At 34.6% G+C, this 20,505-nt stretch overlaps 1 protein-coding gene across 7 annotated transcripts in view; it reads right to left on the bottom strand.

Moving 5' to 3' along the window:
• Positions 1-20,505, bottom strand: part of ADGRL3 (adhesion G protein-coupled receptor L3) — a 1,002,012-nt gene that overhangs the window by 58,587 nt on the left and 922,920 nt on the right. For all 7 annotated transcript variants that reach the window (XM_069105304.1, XM_069105298.1, XM_069105300.1 and 4 more), the window contains one exon: positions 971-1,139. In XM_069105304.1, coding sequence (XP_068961405.1) covers positions 971-1,139 — 169 coding nt within the window. The remainder of the gene's footprint in view (positions 1-970; positions 1,140-20,505) is intronic.

The following is a 20,505-nucleotide window of genomic DNA, read 5'->3' as shown; positions in this document are numbered from 1 at the left end:
GCTTAAATAATTTTCAGAAAATTATTAGCCTGAAAGTAATTAATTTTTTTTTTGGCTACAACTCATAAGGACCTTTTTGGTAGTACAAAACAGTTTGTGATTTGTGTTGGTAGAAGTATCCATTCTAACAAAATACTTCAAATAATTGTGTGTGTGTGTGAAACACATAGGAATATACAAATATATAATTATATAGAGATATATGTATGTACACTAAACAAAAATGGCAACTCACTATAAACTCATTGTCAGTGTCGGGTTAAAATTCCATATGAATCATAATGACAATGGTGTTGATTTATGAATTTATTTTAAAAACCTTAATTTAATATAAACATTTCTATTTACTCTACATTTTCAATGCAAGTAATGAATGAGAAGCAAGGAGACAATTTGATTTCTCTTTATATGAAGATCAAGGCCCAATGTTTACAATCTTTAAAATTATAATTTGAAATCAAACATAAATTTTCAAACTTTCTCAATCTTTTTAAATAATAAAAAATTATAAGCAATGAAAAGAAACAAATATTTGTCAGCTAACTCTCAAAAATGTAATTTTTGACTAATACATTTAAAATAAAAGCGAACTGGAACTTTTCAATGTATTAGTCTTACTCTGAAAATGAAGACTTATACTTTCTTGCCAATGAAAATGACTGCCATTTATTAGTGTTAACAAGCATTGACAAAGGTTAAATAAAAGGGAATATCATTTCCTAGAATACCTTCTTCACTCAGTCTCCTCTAAACTTATAAAACCTTTAAAAAGAACTATTAAAAGTAGAGTTTCTAGAACTTCATAGCTTCTAGTTTGAAAAAAAAATTCCTGATAATACCTCTTGCATATAATATTTTATTGGAAGGTAAGGTCTAGATAGTAAGAAAAAAATCAAGGAAGATCTGTAATGGTATGCTTGACAACCATAAACTATATCATTTTTATACATAACTAGAAAAGCTGGCTCACCTTTTTCTGAAGAACACAATGGAAAATGAATATAAACATTCCCTGTAGAGAATTGAAAATGGTGAAGAGATACGCCATGATGACTGTGCTTTCATTAATATACATAAGTCCAAAGGCCCAGGTCAGTCCTAACAGGCAGAGAAGAGCTATTGCACCTATGACCCATGACCTGAGGAAAGAAAGGGGAAAAACATGATTAAAGGAATCATTCTTGGATCCTTATAGCAACAGCACAGTAACAATGTAGACACTGAAATGTGTATGTTGTGATAAATTTTTATCTATGAAATGTATAAGACAAGTAGCATAAGCACTCTAGGATTTTAATGAAATAACATATCTTCAAGTTTGAGGAGAAATACACATATGAAAATGTTATGAAAACGGAAATTAATCTAATCCAACACAAATGTGTATACATTGCTTATGTATGTATCATGAATGCAAATGATATACAGATGTGGGTTTGGCAAATGACAAGGAAAAAAAAGTTTATAAAGACAGGTAAATTTCATTGGTGTCACTAGGTTGATAGCTTGACATATCGCACCATACATCTTTACACTATTTTTTTTGCCTATATTTTTCAATTTTTCAAAAGTGTTTCTAACCTGTTAAATTTATTTATTTATTTCTGAACCTCAATTTATTGATATAAATATAATATATAGTAGAAGGAAATAATATATTTTTAAATTTCTGAGTGAGTTTTAAAGATTTTTCCCAATCCTAGAGGTAGATAGAAAAACTGCTAAGTGTCTAGGGACTTGAGAGACTTTAATAAAAACTGCTAAGTGTCTAGGGACTTGAGAGACTTTAATCATAAATGAAACTATAGTTTCTATTCCAGATTATTATCTAAGGATTACATACTGCTTTGGATGCCAAAAACAATCCATATTCGTTTAGATGACCTTGGTTTTAGCAGTCATACTTTCTGCATACTATTAGAAAGAATAGTCAGGTGCCAAGGAACCTTTACCCTTTTGTGATGTGTTAAGTCCCATGGAACAAGATGAAATGAGGGAAATGAAAGGTTAAGGCTATTTATTATGTGGAGTACACTGGAACAGAAACCAGTGCCACAGCATTAGCTTCTTGTACTATAAACTCCTGCCTAGGTGCCATCCATGATTGTTATTTGTAACGATTCTCATATTTCTGTAGAGGTAATCAAAGTCTTCAGTTCTCTGGTCACATTGTTCCCCCACATGGTATTAAAGAGAGCCCCATGCACCTGGGAATAAAAACAGACTCCCTTTCACCTTACCAGAGAATCTTGCTAAATGATTTGACATCTCAACAAAATCATGTGGTTAATAAACTATTTTTTAAATTTTATCTTATTTTTGGTAAGCACAGTTTCTCTAAATGTTGACTGGCATTTCTTTAAAGCTGTTTACTTCCATTTCAGCAGAAATAAAGTTTTCCATGTGATTTGTAGCTTTGCAGATAGAAATCAAAACCATATATAATATGCTGCAGTTGCATTCAGTGGCACCTCTATGCTGGGGAAGACAGAGACTAAAAGTACTTTTGAATTATGAAGGGTATTCATTTAAAGTGAGATATCTTGGAAATGTCTTTTAAAAGTGAAAAATAAAGTATGAACAGCAAGAGGAATCTCAAGTTTATATGACAGTAATTTTGTGACATATAAACAAGAAAAGCTATATTCAGAATAGCCATTGTTCACATATAGCCTAAATTATACATTTTAATTGTTTAAAGAAAGGATTAGTCCATGTTTAAGAAGTTCAAAGGTTAAGTTTAAGTTGATCTTTACTATATGTAATGTAGACTATAAAACACTTAGAAAATGTTAATAAATTATTTAACAAAACATTGATTGAAATGAGAAAAAATGTTGAAATGAGAATGAAGAATGGTTGGATGTTAAAATTTTGCAACAATTTATCCCAGCACTTTTACTTTTTTTCCCTTTAATCAGAAATTACATCAGATTCAAGTTTTAACTGCATGATAAATTTAATTTAATTAATGAAAGTTAAGCAATTATAGTATAGTGAATCCATATAGTTTGGCTTATGAAATTATATTTTTCAGCTATCCTTTTTCACATATTTATATAACTTCACTAAATATCAAAGAGTAATATCTTATCATATCCCTGAATTCAATCAAATGAGAGTTAGGATAAACTAATAGTCTCTTAGAAGTGACCAATGGGAAAAATAGAGAAAATATTCATTATATCAAGACAAAGATTCTACTTTAATTTAGAGCAAGGACAGTGTGAGCTATTCAACATTATTACCCTGTAGAAAACTAACTTTAGGATGGAGGGGCATAGTTGTATCAAAATGCAATGCACTTTGGCTTTAAAAGGGAAAATAAGCAAAATTCTGATTAAGTGAAAATGGCACTGGACAACAATGAAAACAAAGGACTCTTCACCAGAAGAACAAACTGAAAATTTATTGCAAAATTAAGCTTGCATTTTCAGTCTTATTTTATTGCTTTAGGAAAAGAAATCTTAGATGTACAAAGAGTAGTTTGTTTTTAGACATTTAGCGTGTTGTTTCAATATATTAGTAGAGACTTTAAATTTTGCTCCAGATATTTTTTTTCTATTTAATTATTGGTGTTTTCCCCCTTGTTGCGGGGGGGGATGGACCCTTATTACTCAAATTATAGGAGACAAAAAAATGGGCCAAATTTGTGACACTTCTTCAATTTTATTCTGAAGGAAACTTTTTCCTTTTTTCTAAAGAAAATATTATATATTTAATTTAGTAGGTTCCCATTAATGTCAGTAGAAATCAGGCCAACTTCATGCCAATAAGATCACTTTAACAAACTACCACTCAATCACATTAACAATTGGAAATCCAAAATGAAGGCCAAACATGGATGACAACAACACGCATGGATGCAGACAGAGGGACACATCACAGATGAAAGAAAAAGCCACTCTAAGCATAACAGGTCTGTACCACATGAAATGACTATGTCTATGACTGTGTCACTCAGTTCAGGTGGTATCCAATTGAAACATGGGAAGCAGAATTGTTCGGCAATACACCCGCAGCATGTTTACTCTGCACATAAGCTGTATGCCTAACTGTTTTCCTGCACAGTTTGCTCTTCTGCCTCAAGGTGAATGACAGAAGTCTTAATGGTTTTCCAATACTGATTTGACAGCTGGTTCATGGGACCACACTGATAAATGAAATTTATCAGCCATTCAGATCATTCTTACTTGATGAAGGGTCTGTTATCCTCATAGCTAAAGAATGCATAGACATAAAGACAAGAATACCAACATTAGCATATACTGACTTAAGGCATTCCATATGAAAAAATACCCCAAGTCCCCCAATATTTCACTCTGTTTCAACCTCCCTAAAAGGCATTAAAACCAGCCCTCTTGGTATATCCAAGAGGTAAATTCTAAAATGACTACATGATAGCTTAAATATTAACAGTTTTAAAAAGTTTCACATATATACACATCCTTCATGAAAACATTTGTAGAAATCCAAATATATCTTTGGTCATGTACTTGATATTTAACTTGTTGATATTTAATTTCTGGCAAGATCACCTTCTTTAGAGAAATCCAATGACAAGAGTTTTAGAAAGGCTTAGAGTACACTTAAAATGACAGATTCAGTGGTGCCTTAGGCAAACTTATACCTGATGTCATTTGGTATGATTACTTCATTATGGATATTATGCTTTTAAGTGATTTTGCCTTTGATTATTATCATATATGATAAACCTGAACATTATCTTTTTTTGAAGATAATGGATTTAGATTATTTTAAAGCCATCTCCCCAGTGGAAAATTTTTTGGGGGGTAGAATGGGGAGAAAAGAGGTGGACTATTTGTTTTCAGTTTGATAAAGGAATGTTCTATTGTAATAAATAACTAGGTGAAAAATATTTAGGTAAGACAACCATATATCCCATGCAGAAATATATTTTTAACTCCAGTGTTTTCAGACCTGGGTGACTCCAAGGATTTTGCCTACTGGTCATAAAAAGGGGACAGAAAAAGAAACAGAACCATATTCTCCTATTCTTTCCCCTGTCATAGAGCTGGATGGTAACAGTAACCAAGATACATATTGAATAAGTACCCATATTATGCATACACTACTAAAATAAACCATGAAAGCCAAATATTGATCCTATTTATAATTAATTGATTTTGTCCTGTAACTGTTTAAGTCATAGTTGTCTGTCTCTAAATTTAGTTTAAAAATTCAGCTGGTCCATAATGAGTTAAATTTAGAAAAACAGTTTTCTTACTAATCACTGTTTTATTCTTGCCTTAAGAAAATCTGCTGTCTTTTGTGGGTGGACACCAGGAAATCTGGTCTATTATCTTTATACTAGCAAGCTATTCTTTAAGGATGTCTGGTTTGCTCTCCAAAGAAGTCTGGTCCACTATTTCTAACTTTGTAGGTGAACTCAAACAATGAACATTTCTTAGTCACAGAAAGGAAAGAGGGGGTTATTGCTAGCTCTTCATTCCTAGTTTCCAATCAATCATACTGTCTCCCGCACCTGAGATACGTAACCAGTCATGTTGTCCTCACTCCCACGATGACATCAACTGTCTACTTAGCTGTATTATTTCATCATTTATCCTGTTCTGTTCTTTGTTCTAATCTCATAAAAAGGAACTGAGTATTCAACTCAGGGTCTTTGGCTTAAAAATGAGACTACCATTGACCCATTATGATGACAGGTACATGCCCTCCTAATAAATTGTTATCTTGCTGAGATAATTCATTTGCAACATTTAAAAACATATCTGTACCACATCTGTGTAAAGATACATGTCTGTACAATAAGATGTGAGGTTTAGTACCAAAGTAACAATACGTAATCCTTACCTTCCAGGATAAATTAATTTAAATAATATCATATTGATAATTTAGGAAATGGTGCCAAAAGGAAAAAACAAATATTAGACCTCTGAATAATTAACAGGTAAGTACATTTAAGTACTTTTAAGTGCTGGATAAGGAGTATGTGTGTGAAAATGTACAACTAGGTTAGAGACTGGGGAGAATAGGCATGGAAATATGTCAATATGGAAAAAAACAAACTTTTTTTGATAAATATCTTCATGGATGAAATAGAATTTCAGATATTTAGATGAGAGTCTTTTGGATGTCACAAACTTGATGTTGCATGTTCCATCTTAAACTCAACATGTCCAAAACCAAACTCATTATCTTTTCCCCCAAATTCTACTCTCTTCTCAGTTTTCTAATTATTGTCCAGGTTACCACAATTATCCCCATCACTTATGCTCAAGGCCTTGGTATCATCCCCAACATCTCATTCATCCAAGGAATTCATCCAAATCTATACTTCCAACCAGTTGTTGTCTTATCATTTCTACCTTCCCCAAATCTTTCCTTTATGTGCTCTTTTTTCCACTGACGCAACTACCAGCCCAATATAGGCCCATATCACCTTGTGCATGTACCTACAATAGCCTTCTGGTAGGTTTCCCTGCCACAAGCCTCAACCATTTTCTGATGCATCTTCCACTCAACTGCCCAAGTGATTTTCCTAAAGCTCAGATCAGGTCCTGTCATCCTTTCTGCATCTAATAAATAAACTTAATTGGTTCTGCTCCCTATTACCTCCAAGATCAAATATAAAATCCTCTATGTGACTTTTAAAACTCTTCACAAATCTGCCCCTTTTCTAATTTTCTAGTATGTTTGTACTTTACTTCCCTCTTTGTATTTTATGATCTAGCAACACTAGCCTTCTTGCTGTTCCTCAAAGGCCACTGTGTACTTTTATGAAAAAGGTTGTTTGCAAGTTGTCTCCTTCACTAGAATATCAGTGTCTATGGGGAAAAGATCATACTTCTGTCATTCTTTGTACCCCTAGACCTCAGCACAGAACCTGTCACATAATAAACACTTAAGAAATGCTTGTTGATTGATTGATGGCACTGGCCAGATGTAATGTAAAACTGTGTACAAACAGAAGCATTAATAGCTGCTAGTAGTTTCTTTTTCATTGTTGTGAAATATGCCTAGAAGTGACAAATTCTCCTTTGTTGATGTTGATGTTATTCATTTATTTACTTTCTGAAAAAAATGTAATTATTTAATATTTGTCCTATGGTCTATTAGGACAATGTTTTCTCTTAAACATTTTTTTTAAGTAGGGCCCTCTTACAACTTAATTTGTACAACACAGAACCCCAGAAGGAGGAGTACTTAATAAATGAGTTTTGGTTAATGAATCTATCAAAGGTATTGTAACAGATAATGCAAACTCAGGAGCAATAGTTTCAAAGTACTCAATTTCCAGGAATCCACATCTTTCACTTATGCTTCATTTATATGTACCATTAGAAAGCTTTCCTAATTCTCATAATCCGTAACTCATGGAGAGACGTGTTTGAATATGAATACCAAGTAGAAATAAGATTTCTATCAGAAGCATGCTTGAACTGCTAATTTTTTTTTCAATGGGGGGGGAGCATTCAATCCTTTATCAACATCAATAAAAATTCACAGTTCCCACTCAATATAGAAATTCATGCTCTTGCAAAGGACCATTCATTATTTTTTCTTCCATAAATAATAGACAGTGATTCAATACTTAACGATTATGAAAGGATAACTACAATATGCCAGCCCCTTCAATCATTTTGTCAGATTTTTTACTGATTTATAGCACCTGATTCTATAATCTTTCTCTGTCAACTCCTAATTAAATCAATGATAATTTTGTCTCTATAATAGAAAGTTATAATCACAATTGATTCAAAGTTTCTCATAATGTAAAGAGACATTGCACAGCTAGTTTCAAATCTTAATAGTTTTCATCCTCATGCAAGGGTGATTTACTGATAAAATTTCATTTAAATTAACTCTAGCTACAGGCTGATTAAACAAAACAAGCTCACTGCCTCTATTTTATTGCTGTACAAAAGCATGGGCATAAATATATAAAGAGCTGAAATACACTTGGCACAAATTAATAAGAGCTCATAAGTTTTCCTAAATTTTATATGAAGTACCTTGAAAAAATAATAAAAATTGGTTGGCAATGCACAAATTTCAAATTCATAAGTGAACAAAGACTTTGAACATTTTAGTGAAAATGAAAATATAGAGAAATAAAAAAAGTATAACCTCAAACTTTTCATTATTTGAACTATACCATAGTGCATCACATCTTTAGTAATCCATAAAAATTTCAATACTATCTAAATCAATAGCTCTCTTTGGAAAAAAAATAATCAGGAATGCACTTTTAAAGTTTCTTTAAAATAATGCAAATACAATATGGCTATTTTGCACTTTTGCCGAAAATCTCAAATTTCTAAACAATTATACACCTACTATAATTATTTCCTTTAAGTTCACTCAGTAATAGTTCCACCCAAAAAAGTATGTGGGCTTTAATTTTGTCTCCCTAAATGATAAAAAGAGACAAAACCAGTATGTGAGTGAAAGAACTCTGGTCAATTTCACCATCTTCACTAAAGGAAGACAAGAGGCATTAGGGCATACATGGTCACATGCTAGATTTGGATTAAATCTATGATCCATTTTTTTTTTTTCTAATGCAGTTGAAACATTTCAATGGGTTAGCAGAGAAGGTTGAGGGATTTCCTTCAGGCAATTAAAAAAAAAGAGGACAAATTTACATCTCTTTGGGATAGTTATATATGAAATATTACTCAAATTGGTACCTACCTAATCTTTTAAGCTCACGCTTACCAAGTCCTTTCTTATATATTAATTCAGTACTTCAGTGCATCTGTGAGATTGGTCCTCATTCTAAGAATGCAGACACAACAACATATTTCTGCTTTCCCATCTTACACAATTCTTTTTTTTTTAAAGCAATCGGGGTTAAGTAACTTGCTCAAGGTTACACGGCCAGTTATTTCTGGGTGTGGTGCTAAGTATCTAAGCCTGGATTCAATCCCCAGGTCATCCCAACACTGGAGCCGTTGCTCTTACTTGCTGAGCCACCTGGCCACCCCCAAGCAATTGGGGTTAAGTAACTTGCTCAAGGTTACACGGCCAGGTGTTTCTGGGTGGGTGCTAAGTGTCTTAGCCTGGATTCAATCCCCAGGTCATCCTGACACTGGAGCCGGTGCTCTTACTTGCTGTGCTACCTGGCCGCCCCTATGCTACCTGGCTGCCCCTTACACAATTCTTGCACACATTCCCCAATAAATCCTTCTCAGAGTCTCTGCCCAACCACACTGGTGGTCATTTTCTAAATATTTTAACATTCACTGGGTACTAGTGATATCTAAATTATCCACCTGTGATCTCATCATTATTAATAATATGCTGCACCTACTTAATCTTATGGGTCTCTCAATTGCCCTGTGGCTCACCAGCAATTATGAGTCTTCCTAGTATGTGTTGCTTGTTCCATGACTTGCATCCATGTAACATCACTAGAAGAATGGGGGTGGTAGAAAAATGGCATTGGGTTGTTGCTTTTGTTGGACCGCTGCTTGAGACCATGAAAAGCGCTTCCCTGGCTGCCATTAGCAATATAGCTGGCTCTCTTTCCTTTTCTGTTCTGAGCATGGTCTACCTGAATAGACAATCTAAGACAGCTGGACTATTAATGTAGTTTCATTTCATATTGTTTGGGGAATACACATTTTTCATCCATTTTGTTTTTCTTAAATGCATTGCTAGACTGATTGCTTTTGGATAGTCATACATTTAATTGATTAAATTCTTTAGTAATTTATGACTTGATATAGATAATTGTGGGAATTTAATGAATCACACTGACTCTTTCTTTTGACTCAATTCTGGAGCTACCTTAGTTCCTATTCTATTCAATTATGGTCTAGTTCAATTTATTTCTTGTGAGAAAACTATTGCATTGTTTGAACATAGTCCTATGTGTCTGGGAAGCTAGACCATCTCTACCTGATGCTTAGAGACTAAGGACCTAGGTTATGCTGATCAAAAATCCAGTCAGATCCAAAGACTGATACAAAGAGTTTTTCTTAAAATCATATATTAAGAAACCCACATATTGTGCCTGAAAACTGGCCCCAAACTGCTCAATCCCTTACTATTTCTATGTTCCTTTGACTGAATATAGACACTTGGGTGGGATGGGATAGAGCAGAACATCTTTTTTTCTGATTTCTGGGAATTGCATCTGTTTGCTTTCTCCCAGTTGGAAAATCTTTAATCATTCCTCCATTTAGAAAATGTAACCTGGTTTATATCTTGTTAATTACTTTCTTTAAATACATAAAAATTTGTTTCTACCTGTGCTCAGGGTTCAGTGTCAAGCTGAGGAAGGCCTGGACCTTATTTGTTATGCAGTTTGAATGTACTGATTAATAAACTAATATGCTTGAAAGCTCAAATTTTTGTTTCCTCAGGTATTTCATCTTTCACCTGCAACACACTGCAAACAGTGGGGGCTTCAGAATACAGGAGGTCCTTTTATTTTCACTCTATGACACATAATCTCCAAGAAAGAGGAAACTGAATACCTTTAGTAGACCTATCTCCTTGTTTTTATACCTTACTTGATAATGAAAGTAAGATAACTGGAAAAAAACTGTCATTTCATCAATCAAGAAATCTTATATAAATTTAATATGTACTTGAGAGGCATCTTGATGGAGAAGGGTCTTTAAGGAAACCTTTTACTCTACTTATTCAATGTGTGTTTATTATAATAATATTTTAAAAATCCCTATAGTAGGATCTTCATACCTTTCAGTCAGTCATCAACTTTGAAGAAGTTGTGTGATACACAATAGAAAAATTGTTTGCAAAATCCTTCATGTCCCCTTCTCATATTTCTATCAAGGATGAAAATAGTGATGTAAATCATTCTTATAAAAATTTGTAGCAATGAGAAACCATCTGGGTGGGTAAATATTCTCACTTTTTTCAAATACTGTTTTTTCTTGTTTTTCTAATCATTCAGTATCTTCTACCTCTTTCAATATATTGTAAATTAATCCTTCAATACTTTCAAAATTGTGGAACTCACAACACAGATCTATTCTGGGGGTAATTGGTCTGACTGATTTCTATATAATTCAATTACACATCCAATTAATTTAATGCATAGTCATCTTTAATCTAAGACAACCATCTACTTTTGACAAATTCTTTCAGCACTTTTTAAGAAAAGTCAGAGATAATATTTCATTTTGGGAAACAAAATATTCATTTCAGAAACAAATTTTGGCACTCAGGGGGAATGATGAAAATTAAACTCGGAAGGATATGTTACCCCAAAATGGAGAATTTTTCCTCTTATATTAAAAACTTAAAGAAGCACTGAAATGCAAATGACAAGCTAAGCCTAATAATACAAATAAAGAAGACACTATGTTTTTTTCTCTTTGTGATCATTTTACTTAACTTTTGAAAAATCTAGGTAGCTACATATAAGTACTTTTAAAGTGGTATATTCTTATTACTAAATAAAATTCATTTCCACCTTAGTAATATTAGCAATCACAAAATGCTTAATGGGCTTGTCTTCAAAGTTTTTGAGAAATTTCTCATTTTGATATTCAAAGAACTTTTTATTCAAATAATATAAAAATAAATTCCCTTAATTTTTCCAAAACTTGGCTATAGATAATATGCCTTCTGGATTTCCATGCAGATTACTCCAAATTTTAGTTTAGTTTTTATCAGGAAGGGGAAGTAATCAGGGGACCTCTGATTCATTGATTTCTTCCCAGTCCACTTGAAACTATAAGATTTAAAGAGGAGGTAGCAAAGTTAATGAGTGGTTGAGATTTGAAAAACAAGTTATTATTTATACTTTGTTATCCCTTTGAAAGTGTGTGAAAGATCTTCTGTTAAGCTTTATGGAATTTAAGATAGGTAAATACTAAGTGCCTCAAGGATTAATCATAACCCTACTGGACTTAAAAAAAAAAAGACAAACACACTTAGAAGTCAGTAAAGTCAGGAAATATATCTGAAAGGTAGTATATGCCCTGAAAGTTGTTTAAAAAAAAAAGCTATGAAAAGAGAGCCTAGATCTTAAATAGAAATCACCTTGCTTCTGGCAGATATTTTTTTTCTTCTCATTTTACACCCAGTGGCCATGGAATATTTCAGTGGAGTAATTCTACACATATATGACACCATATGTAGCAGACAGTAGGCTTATGGAGTGCACTGGAGCAATATGCCCAATGAAGCAACATCAAGAAACCATGCTAAAAGAAGGGATATAAGGGTCTTGTAGCATTGGAGGCATGAGTTTCCTTGGATGTAGTGCCTGGTATATGTTGACTCTTAAGAAATGTTAATTCTAATTGGTATCTAAATATGCACCTCTTTACTAGTATACCCTTGTGACCACTCTTTTCCTTGACACATTTTGTATCTGTGAGGTTTGGCTCAGGTTTGTAGTGGGTATATAACCCCTTTTCTCAGGTTGCTATTTTGGTACATGCCTTTGCTTGGATCTGTGTACCTTCAGGTAAACCCATGAATGAATTTATACTGGAGTTTAGACCCATAGATTATCCTTAACCCTAGGTAGTTTTCTCCTGGATAACCCAATCTCTGAGAAGGAGTTAGAGGAATGGTCCCAAGGAAGATATATAATATTTTGTTTGATGATTTTCATGTTCTTACTTTCTTGGCTTCCACCACTTTTGTGAATTAAGGCTAGAATCACTGACAAAATGCCAACTTCTCTAAGTGTTAGACTCATAGTACCAGGCATTGTGCCTCCTACATAGTGAGTACTCAATAAATACCTTATGAATAAACTATATGAATAAAGCAATTAGGCTTTGGGAAAACTTGTCTTGAATATTATATTTGTAGGTTAGATATATTTAATAGTTTTTATATTAATATTCTATAGTTTATTCCAAGTAATCATCTACAGCTAAAACATAACTGGATTTACAAAAAAATCACCAGCAAGGCAATAGCAAAATTAAAAACATGACAAATCATCCTTCTAATCAAATGAATGCTCTCATAATTAAATCACTTCTATCAATGAATTTCTTCACAGATTGTTTAAGTGAGAAATATGTGATATATATTTTTAACAAAAGTTAACATTGACATTTATCTGTGAAAAACTGGCTAGAGAAAGTAGTTGACTATGATAGAGAGGGGTCAGGTAAAGAATTTAAACAAAGCCTATTAGAGAGCTGCATAAGCCATACTACTGTCTCTCTTATATTGAGGGGCTGTCACTTGTGTTCAGGCTTTTGGCTCAGATCAAGTGTAATCTATATTGACGTAGTCTGGGATCAATATCTAGTCTGTAGACCTTAACATGGAATGCTGCCATAGAATAAACAGCAAAGTGGTTGACTTCATCCCACTGGAGAAAAGAGAAAAGTCAACTAACTGCACACTGTTATGGGTCTACCTGGTTAAGCAAAAGAGTTGTACTTCTGTGTTGGATACTGCATAAGCACAGATTTTAGTGGCATGCTGAGGGATACTACAGCAGCTTTTTAGTACCATGATCCAACATCCAAATCAAGAAAAGACCATTGTCTACAAATTTGGACATAGGGCCAATAATCATATTATTTATAATGGTTAAGATTTTTTTTATTCTGTTAACGACCATATATACACACATTTTTGCAATGCATTTATGGTCACATATGTAAATACACATGCAATATATACAAGCATACACGTACCCCACACAAATGTAAGCACGACACTCATCCTGAAATGGCATAGAATTTGTTAATAATAGGCAGGCAGCTGATGTCAAGTTTGTTCCTGATCATGAATAACAAATCTTATCACACATTGCACTCTCTGTCAGTACAAGATGTATATGGCAAAAAAAGAGAAGTAATTACATACAAAATATACTTACACCTGCCCTACTTCCTGCTCTATGAGCTGTAATCAATTCAACAATACAGTTTCCTTTGGAATGGATTGCCAAATTAAACAAACACTTAGTTGTCTGACCCTGGGCAGGCCACTTAACCTGGTCTCCCTTAGTTTTCTCATCTGTAAAATGAGCTGGAGTAGGAAATGGCATACCACTCCAGTAGCTTTGCCAAGAAACTCCAAAGGGGATCATGAAGAGTCAGACGTGACTGAAAACAACTAAACCACCACCACAACAACAACCACAACATTACTTCCAAAATACCCCTCCCCTACCTCTTGCTCTATATGCAATTCAATACACCATGTCCTCTGGAATGGGCTTGTGTAATGTAATGCCAAAAGAAGGCAACTTCCCAGGTTCAAAATACCAGTATAGGTGCTCTCTATTTTATTCAGTAACAAACCCAGAACAGAGAAGATCAAAACATGACATCATTCAAAATACAGTATTTACTAAGTATGATTAAATAATCTCCAAGTACTACCCCACCCCAGGATCTTCCAATAATTCAATCAATTACAAAGTCCCTGTTCTAAATACTTCTCCACCCCTAGGCTATACCTTAATTAAGTCCACCACAAAGCCCCTCTTCTCAAATGGAGATTAGTTTCCAAACATAAGTAAAATACATTCATTTGCTCAACCATAGAACACAAAAAGGTCAAAAGTTCCCCACCCCTGGATCACAATTGAATCTACCCCAGAGTTACATCAAGTTTAAACACAGCACTTAATACCCAAATGGAGGTCTTTTCTTCATCTTGACTCGAGGCAAGTTCTCAGCAATCTTAGTTCCTGGGGAGACAAGGCTTAGCAAGGCCATAAGATACATTGCCAGTCCCTTCATGAATTTATCCTCTGTCTGTAGAACAGTCCTAGAACCCCTGAACACATTAGCAAAGCCCTCTCCCAGGATTTCTGTAAACATACAACAAGAAAATCCTTCTTCAGGGCTTCTGAACCAACAGAAAGGCTCCCAGACCCCTGCAACAACAGCACTGTCCTTCACCAGTGGACAGTATTCACTCTCAGTACTGTCCCTCACCAGTGGACAGTATTCACTCTCAGTACTGTCCCTCACCAGTGGACAGTATTCACTCTCTGTCTGCAGGACAGTCTCAGGCCTTCTTAACCAAATGCCAGGTTCCAGGACTTCTTCAACAGGACAGTCTTTCACCAGTGGACAAATCTGGCAAAATAACATCAAAACAGACAGACAAAGTACCAGCAAAACAGCCATGTCTCCTCAGTCCTTGGCAGCTCAGGGGGCAGGTCTCAAAAGTCCAGGGCAATTCAAAGTAGCCACCAGCAATCTCTTAGTCTCTCCCTCTCCACGAGGTGCTGCTTCCAAAAAGAACTTCCGCCTCTCTCTTGTCTCTCCAAATCTACATCACCAGCTCCTCCCACTTCAGGACTTTCTTTTCACATCAACAAGCCCATCCCACAGGTGGGATTAACAAACTCTGGGTTTTAATACAATCAATTTGAAAACCAAGCCAATACAGGGGAATCTTTAATTGCCATTACTATCACAGCTTGTCAAATGAACTGCTTTGTTGTTCCAACCAACATCCTTGTGATTTCTCAGATTAAAACACTCTTCTTAGGATATAATTTCTGTGTGTGTGTGTGTGTGTGTGTGTGTTTGTGTATGTGTGGTCTCCCTCTTGGAAAATAAACTGCTTGAGGGTAATGGCAGTTTTACCATGATATTTGTACCCTAAACACAGTGGGGTGCCACAAATAGTCATTGGTACATGGTAAATATTTAATTTTTTTATTCATTCATCATTTGTATAGGAAGTCTTACTACCTTCTCCATTAACAAAAAACCTGACAACTTACAGATGAATTAAAAGACCTGATCTGGCATCATGGGAGAAGGCCCAAAATCAAATGACTATTTTAGAAATATATGCCCAATTTGAGAGGAATCAGATGCCATCAGGTTTGCAAAACAAAATAAAATGGAAAAATCTAGCTACTTGTTGAATCTAACCTTGTTGAAAGAACAATTATAACTATTTTAATGTAGCTGTTATAGTCTTTGAATGATGTTGTCATGCAGGCACTAGGCATCATCAGTAACAATCTGTGGACCATGACAAACCTTACATGATACTACTACAGCAGGACATGATGCTACTATGGCTGCGCTGATGGCTTGCTCCCATAGCTCTCTACTCGTTTTAACTATGAAGCTTGTTTTTTTTTTCCCCTTCTTTCAATTCATGAAAAGGAATTTTAATTATTATTTATTTTTGAAGACTATATTTATTTGCTTCAATTAATTTAGGTATTTTATTCAATGTATGTATTGATACTTCACTTTATTTGATTAATGTTAACTTGATTTGTTGCTATATTCTTCTAATATTATTATAAAATAAACATTTTCAGTCAATGATTTCACGGCAGGGTTGGAAAGAAAAGGTCAGAAGTGGCTGATTGCTGCAGTCAAGTATGTTCCTACCCTCTGAACAAACACTTTTAAAGGCCAGTGTTTCAATTACTGATACATTAAGAGGTGCTTAGCTAATAAGCAATTGATTTTAATCAATTTAAACAACTGATTAAGTCAGTAATTAGAGAATAAAACAACAGGAAATGGAGAGCAAAGTGTTGGACATTTTTAAAGGGGCTGCAATATAGCACCTTAATTATCAGTTCACATCAGCTTACTTCACAATGGTACCACATTGTTTACAAAGATACATCTCTATGACTCTCCCTACTAGGAGGTCTGCTGAATATGTATAGGAATGACATAGTTAAATTTCAATGAATAAACATTTAACATCCATTGCAGTGAGCAACTCCTCCCAAGATAATGGCAATTAGCTCTAACGTACATTTGGATATATTTAATGTAATATCATTTCTCTTTTGCACCAAATGCAATAATTCCCTAAACATTCAGATTCCTTCATAGTTCCTTCCCTTCTTTAGTCCATCTTAGTACTACTACCAAATAAGCCTTTAAATATATAGATATGATTGCATCACACTGCCATTCAGAGACATTCAGTAACTTTTATTCTCTGCCAAATAAAGTCCAGACTTTTTAGATTGAAATTCAAGGCCCAGCATAATCTGGCTCCAACATACTTTCCTAAATTTATCAAACTACTCCCCTACTTCTTTTATCATACACTATTATTCTTCACATCTACATTCTAAGCAAATGACTCCTTTTTTCTAGTTTGAATCTTTGCTTAATGATTAACAACTGCAACAAAAATGGGAAAAATATTATCTGATTATAATGGCCAAGTTTGTTCCCACAAAAGAGAAAACATACTTCTCTTTGCAGAGGTGAAAGCCTATGGATATGAAATATTGAGTAAGCAAAAGGGTCATCAGGGGAATTCCTAGCTCCCCTGGATGGTAGCATTCTGTATGGAGTTCCTAATGTGCTCTGGTCCCTTTTATGGGGCATTATCACTCCACTTTGCATCTGCTGTTCTGCCTGGTTTCACCTCCATTGAACAAGATGCTCCTCCCAAAGAAAGCTCATTGCTTCCAAACTCACCACCATGTGACTGAATCAAGGCTTGACTGACAAACCCTTCCTCAGCCTCCTCCCCTCTCTGATTGTAGGGCTGGAGGGTAGAGTACCAAACTCCTCCCAATGCCTTCCTTTACAGTGGACGGTAACTAGACTCTCAGATCACTCCTCTTTGTATTTACAGCTCTGTCTGGTTTCAACTACACAGAACAAGATGCTCCCTGGTTACACCTCCCCGCCCCCCCCAACCCTGGCCTTTCCTGCCTCCTTTTTGCTTTGTTTCTCTTTTTAGATTGTAAGCTCCTCCACGGCACGGCCTATCTTTCTTTTTTATTAATTGTATCCCCAGTATTTAACTCAGAACCAGGACATAATATGTGCTTAATAAACATTTGTTGGATTGGATGTGGTCAGGCCAATTGATGAAATAATCTTTAATTGTACTTTGTTGAGATAACACACCAATTTCTGATGGCTTACCAGTGTCAGGAGTTGCCTCAAAGATAATTGGTCACAAAGTCAAGAGGAGGCTAAGAAAATAAGGAGAGAAACTAAAGAGAAATAGTCCTCTTTTGGGGGCACTCTTCCAGTACATCCTTTACTGTATGAGAGGAGAGGAAAGAATTTATCTCACGTTGCCTTCTCCATTCCCCAGCAGTGGTATCAGCAGCTAACTTTCTTGAGATGACAATATAAGTGCCAGTGTGATATGTCAAAAAAAATGCACGTTATAATTTTGTGGAGTGTTTTGTTTAATGACTCGAACACTGAAAGCAAGGAACCCTTCAAGATTGTAATGTGCCATCCACTGTCTTGTAATTTTATACAGAAAGGGCCTGTGGAGAGAACTAGTTGAACTGAACTAATATTGGAATAGTCTAGATATGCTCCAAAGACTTTGGCTCTTGAGATATACAAAGACTTGATTGGGAAGTAAGCTTTAACATTTACTAGCTAAGTCAATTCACCTCAGTTTTGTGGAAGTACACATAGACCTTCCATATAAACCCCATGAACACTGTCTTCAGCTATTTTGTTCTAAGTGAGCTAAGTCTTTCAGTGTTTCACTCCAACCTCTTATCAGAACCAAAAGACAGCTACTAAAGATGAGGATTCCAGAATCTTGGGAAAATTCATTCTTGTCTGGTTCAACAGGCACATGTCTTTGATTTAAGTGAGATCAACTATATTCAGATGATAAACCCCTTATCTATCTCCTATAGCTAAGAATACACATTTTTCTCCAACAAGTATACTATTCTTTTTTGTATAACCACCTGTTTTATAAATAGCCATCTTTCTTTTCTTTATCTCACAAAATAAAACTTTGATAATGTTTAGTTTATGAATGCTGCCCTAAAAATCTCTATATAAAGGAGATTCCCATGACATACTCAGGGGAGATCACTGTCCACCATGCAATTCTGCCTTAGCCAGCAGGAATAAAATATTGCTACTGTGAGATCCAGACCTCAAGAACCGAGATTTGTGAGTGATAAGCTTCTTGGGTCCCTAAAATTTTCCATTCCAGTTTCTTTATCCTTAAAGTGTGAGCTATAATGATTATATTGCCTACCACTCCGTACTGCTGCTGTGAGGAAAATTTTTTGAAAATCTTGGAGCACTCAATATATGGAAGCTATAACTATTTTTGAGTGAAATCAATTTTCATTTACACAAGGCATTCTAAATAACTATTTGAAATAGCCACGATCTCTACAGATCTCAAAATGTGCCTACCTTAGGATATCTAGGAATCCCTGTGGCTGAAAAGAAATTCATCACCCGATGACCAATCTTATGTTGAGGAGCCTCTTTAAATGTCATTAAACTGGTCCTCAAAAATAGACATATAGTCCATTAAATGACCCTTACGCAAATTCTTTCTAGCGTGGTAAAATTTGCCAGAGCTTGGTATGGCACATAGAAAGAAACTTTAGAAACTAATTCCTCATCTAATAGATGAATCCATTGCGGCTCTGAATGTTTCAATAACTAGCTTTAGACTAGGGATTGGTAAACTACGGCCATGAGAGCTAAGATTGGTTTCTACATTTTATAACATTGTTTGGTTATATTTAAAATGTAAAAACCAGCCTCAGCTAGTTGGATGTATAAAATCAGACAACAAGATGCATTTGGCCTCCTGCTGTAGTTTGCCAAACCCTGCTCTAGCCTATAGAATGGCAGAAGTGAGACAGAGAATTTAGCAATGATAACTCCATGCCACAAAGTGGCATCAATATAGTATGTTAGTGGAAAAGCTCTGTGTGTGTGTGTATACACACACGTTTATATACATGTGTATACATTTCAATATATGTACATATATAAACATATAAAATGTGTATGTACATTTCATTGAACTTTCAGATAACATGACTTTGTGGGGAATTATTTAAATTGTTTCATACTTCTTATTGACAGTAAACTTACTTTTGTTTTGTGTGTGAGCTAAAACTGGTTCAATGAGCACTTTAATTTTGATCCTGTAAGATTCTAACACCAAATTCTGTCAAAGATGCTATTAAAATATAAGCTCTTTGGTGGTACAGGAGGATCTGATTTTGTATTGATAGCCACAGCACCGAGAATTCTTCCAGGTATCTAACAGGTACTTCATAAATGTTTTTGAATAGGACAAAGATTTACAGGATTTCAACCCAGAAGGAACCTTGGACTATATTGATAGGGAACAGGGATAGAACCTACATTTTGGATTTCATCGCTATAGGGTATACCCAGATGAGCAAACTTCCTTTAGCAATACCAACAGGCACCTATGCAACTTAGAACCTTAACTTATCAAAGTTTCTTAGAGCACTGTGACTTGTCAAGTGACTGGTCAAGAGTTACACAGGCAGTATGTTTTAGAGATGGAATTTGAACTGGCTTCAAGGCCAGCTCTCTTTTCACTATACTACCTTGCCTCTAAGATGATATTCTTTAAAAAAAGTTTTCAAAATTATTCATTTGTTTTTATTTACATGGATTCCAGTTCTTTCTTTCAGTGAGACAGAATTTTACATTCTGAAAGTATATATAAGAGTTCTGGCAGAAAAGTTAAATTTTTTTTTTTCAGAATAACATCTGTGAGTTTCACACCATTATGCATAAGTTACAACTTTACAAATGAGGATACAATAATTTG

Source organism: Petaurus breviceps, unplaced genomic scaffold, assembly GCF_028583685.1.
Source record: "Petaurus breviceps papuanus isolate PSGF00001 unplaced genomic scaffold, PetGlider_PUasm1.0 76, whole genome shotgun sequence".
Lineage (NCBI taxonomy): Eukaryota > Metazoa > Chordata > Mammalia > Diprotodontia > Petauridae > Petaurus > Petaurus breviceps.
The sequence above is the reverse complement of the archived record's forward strand: the minus strand, read 5'-3'. Positions and strand labels throughout refer to the sequence as shown.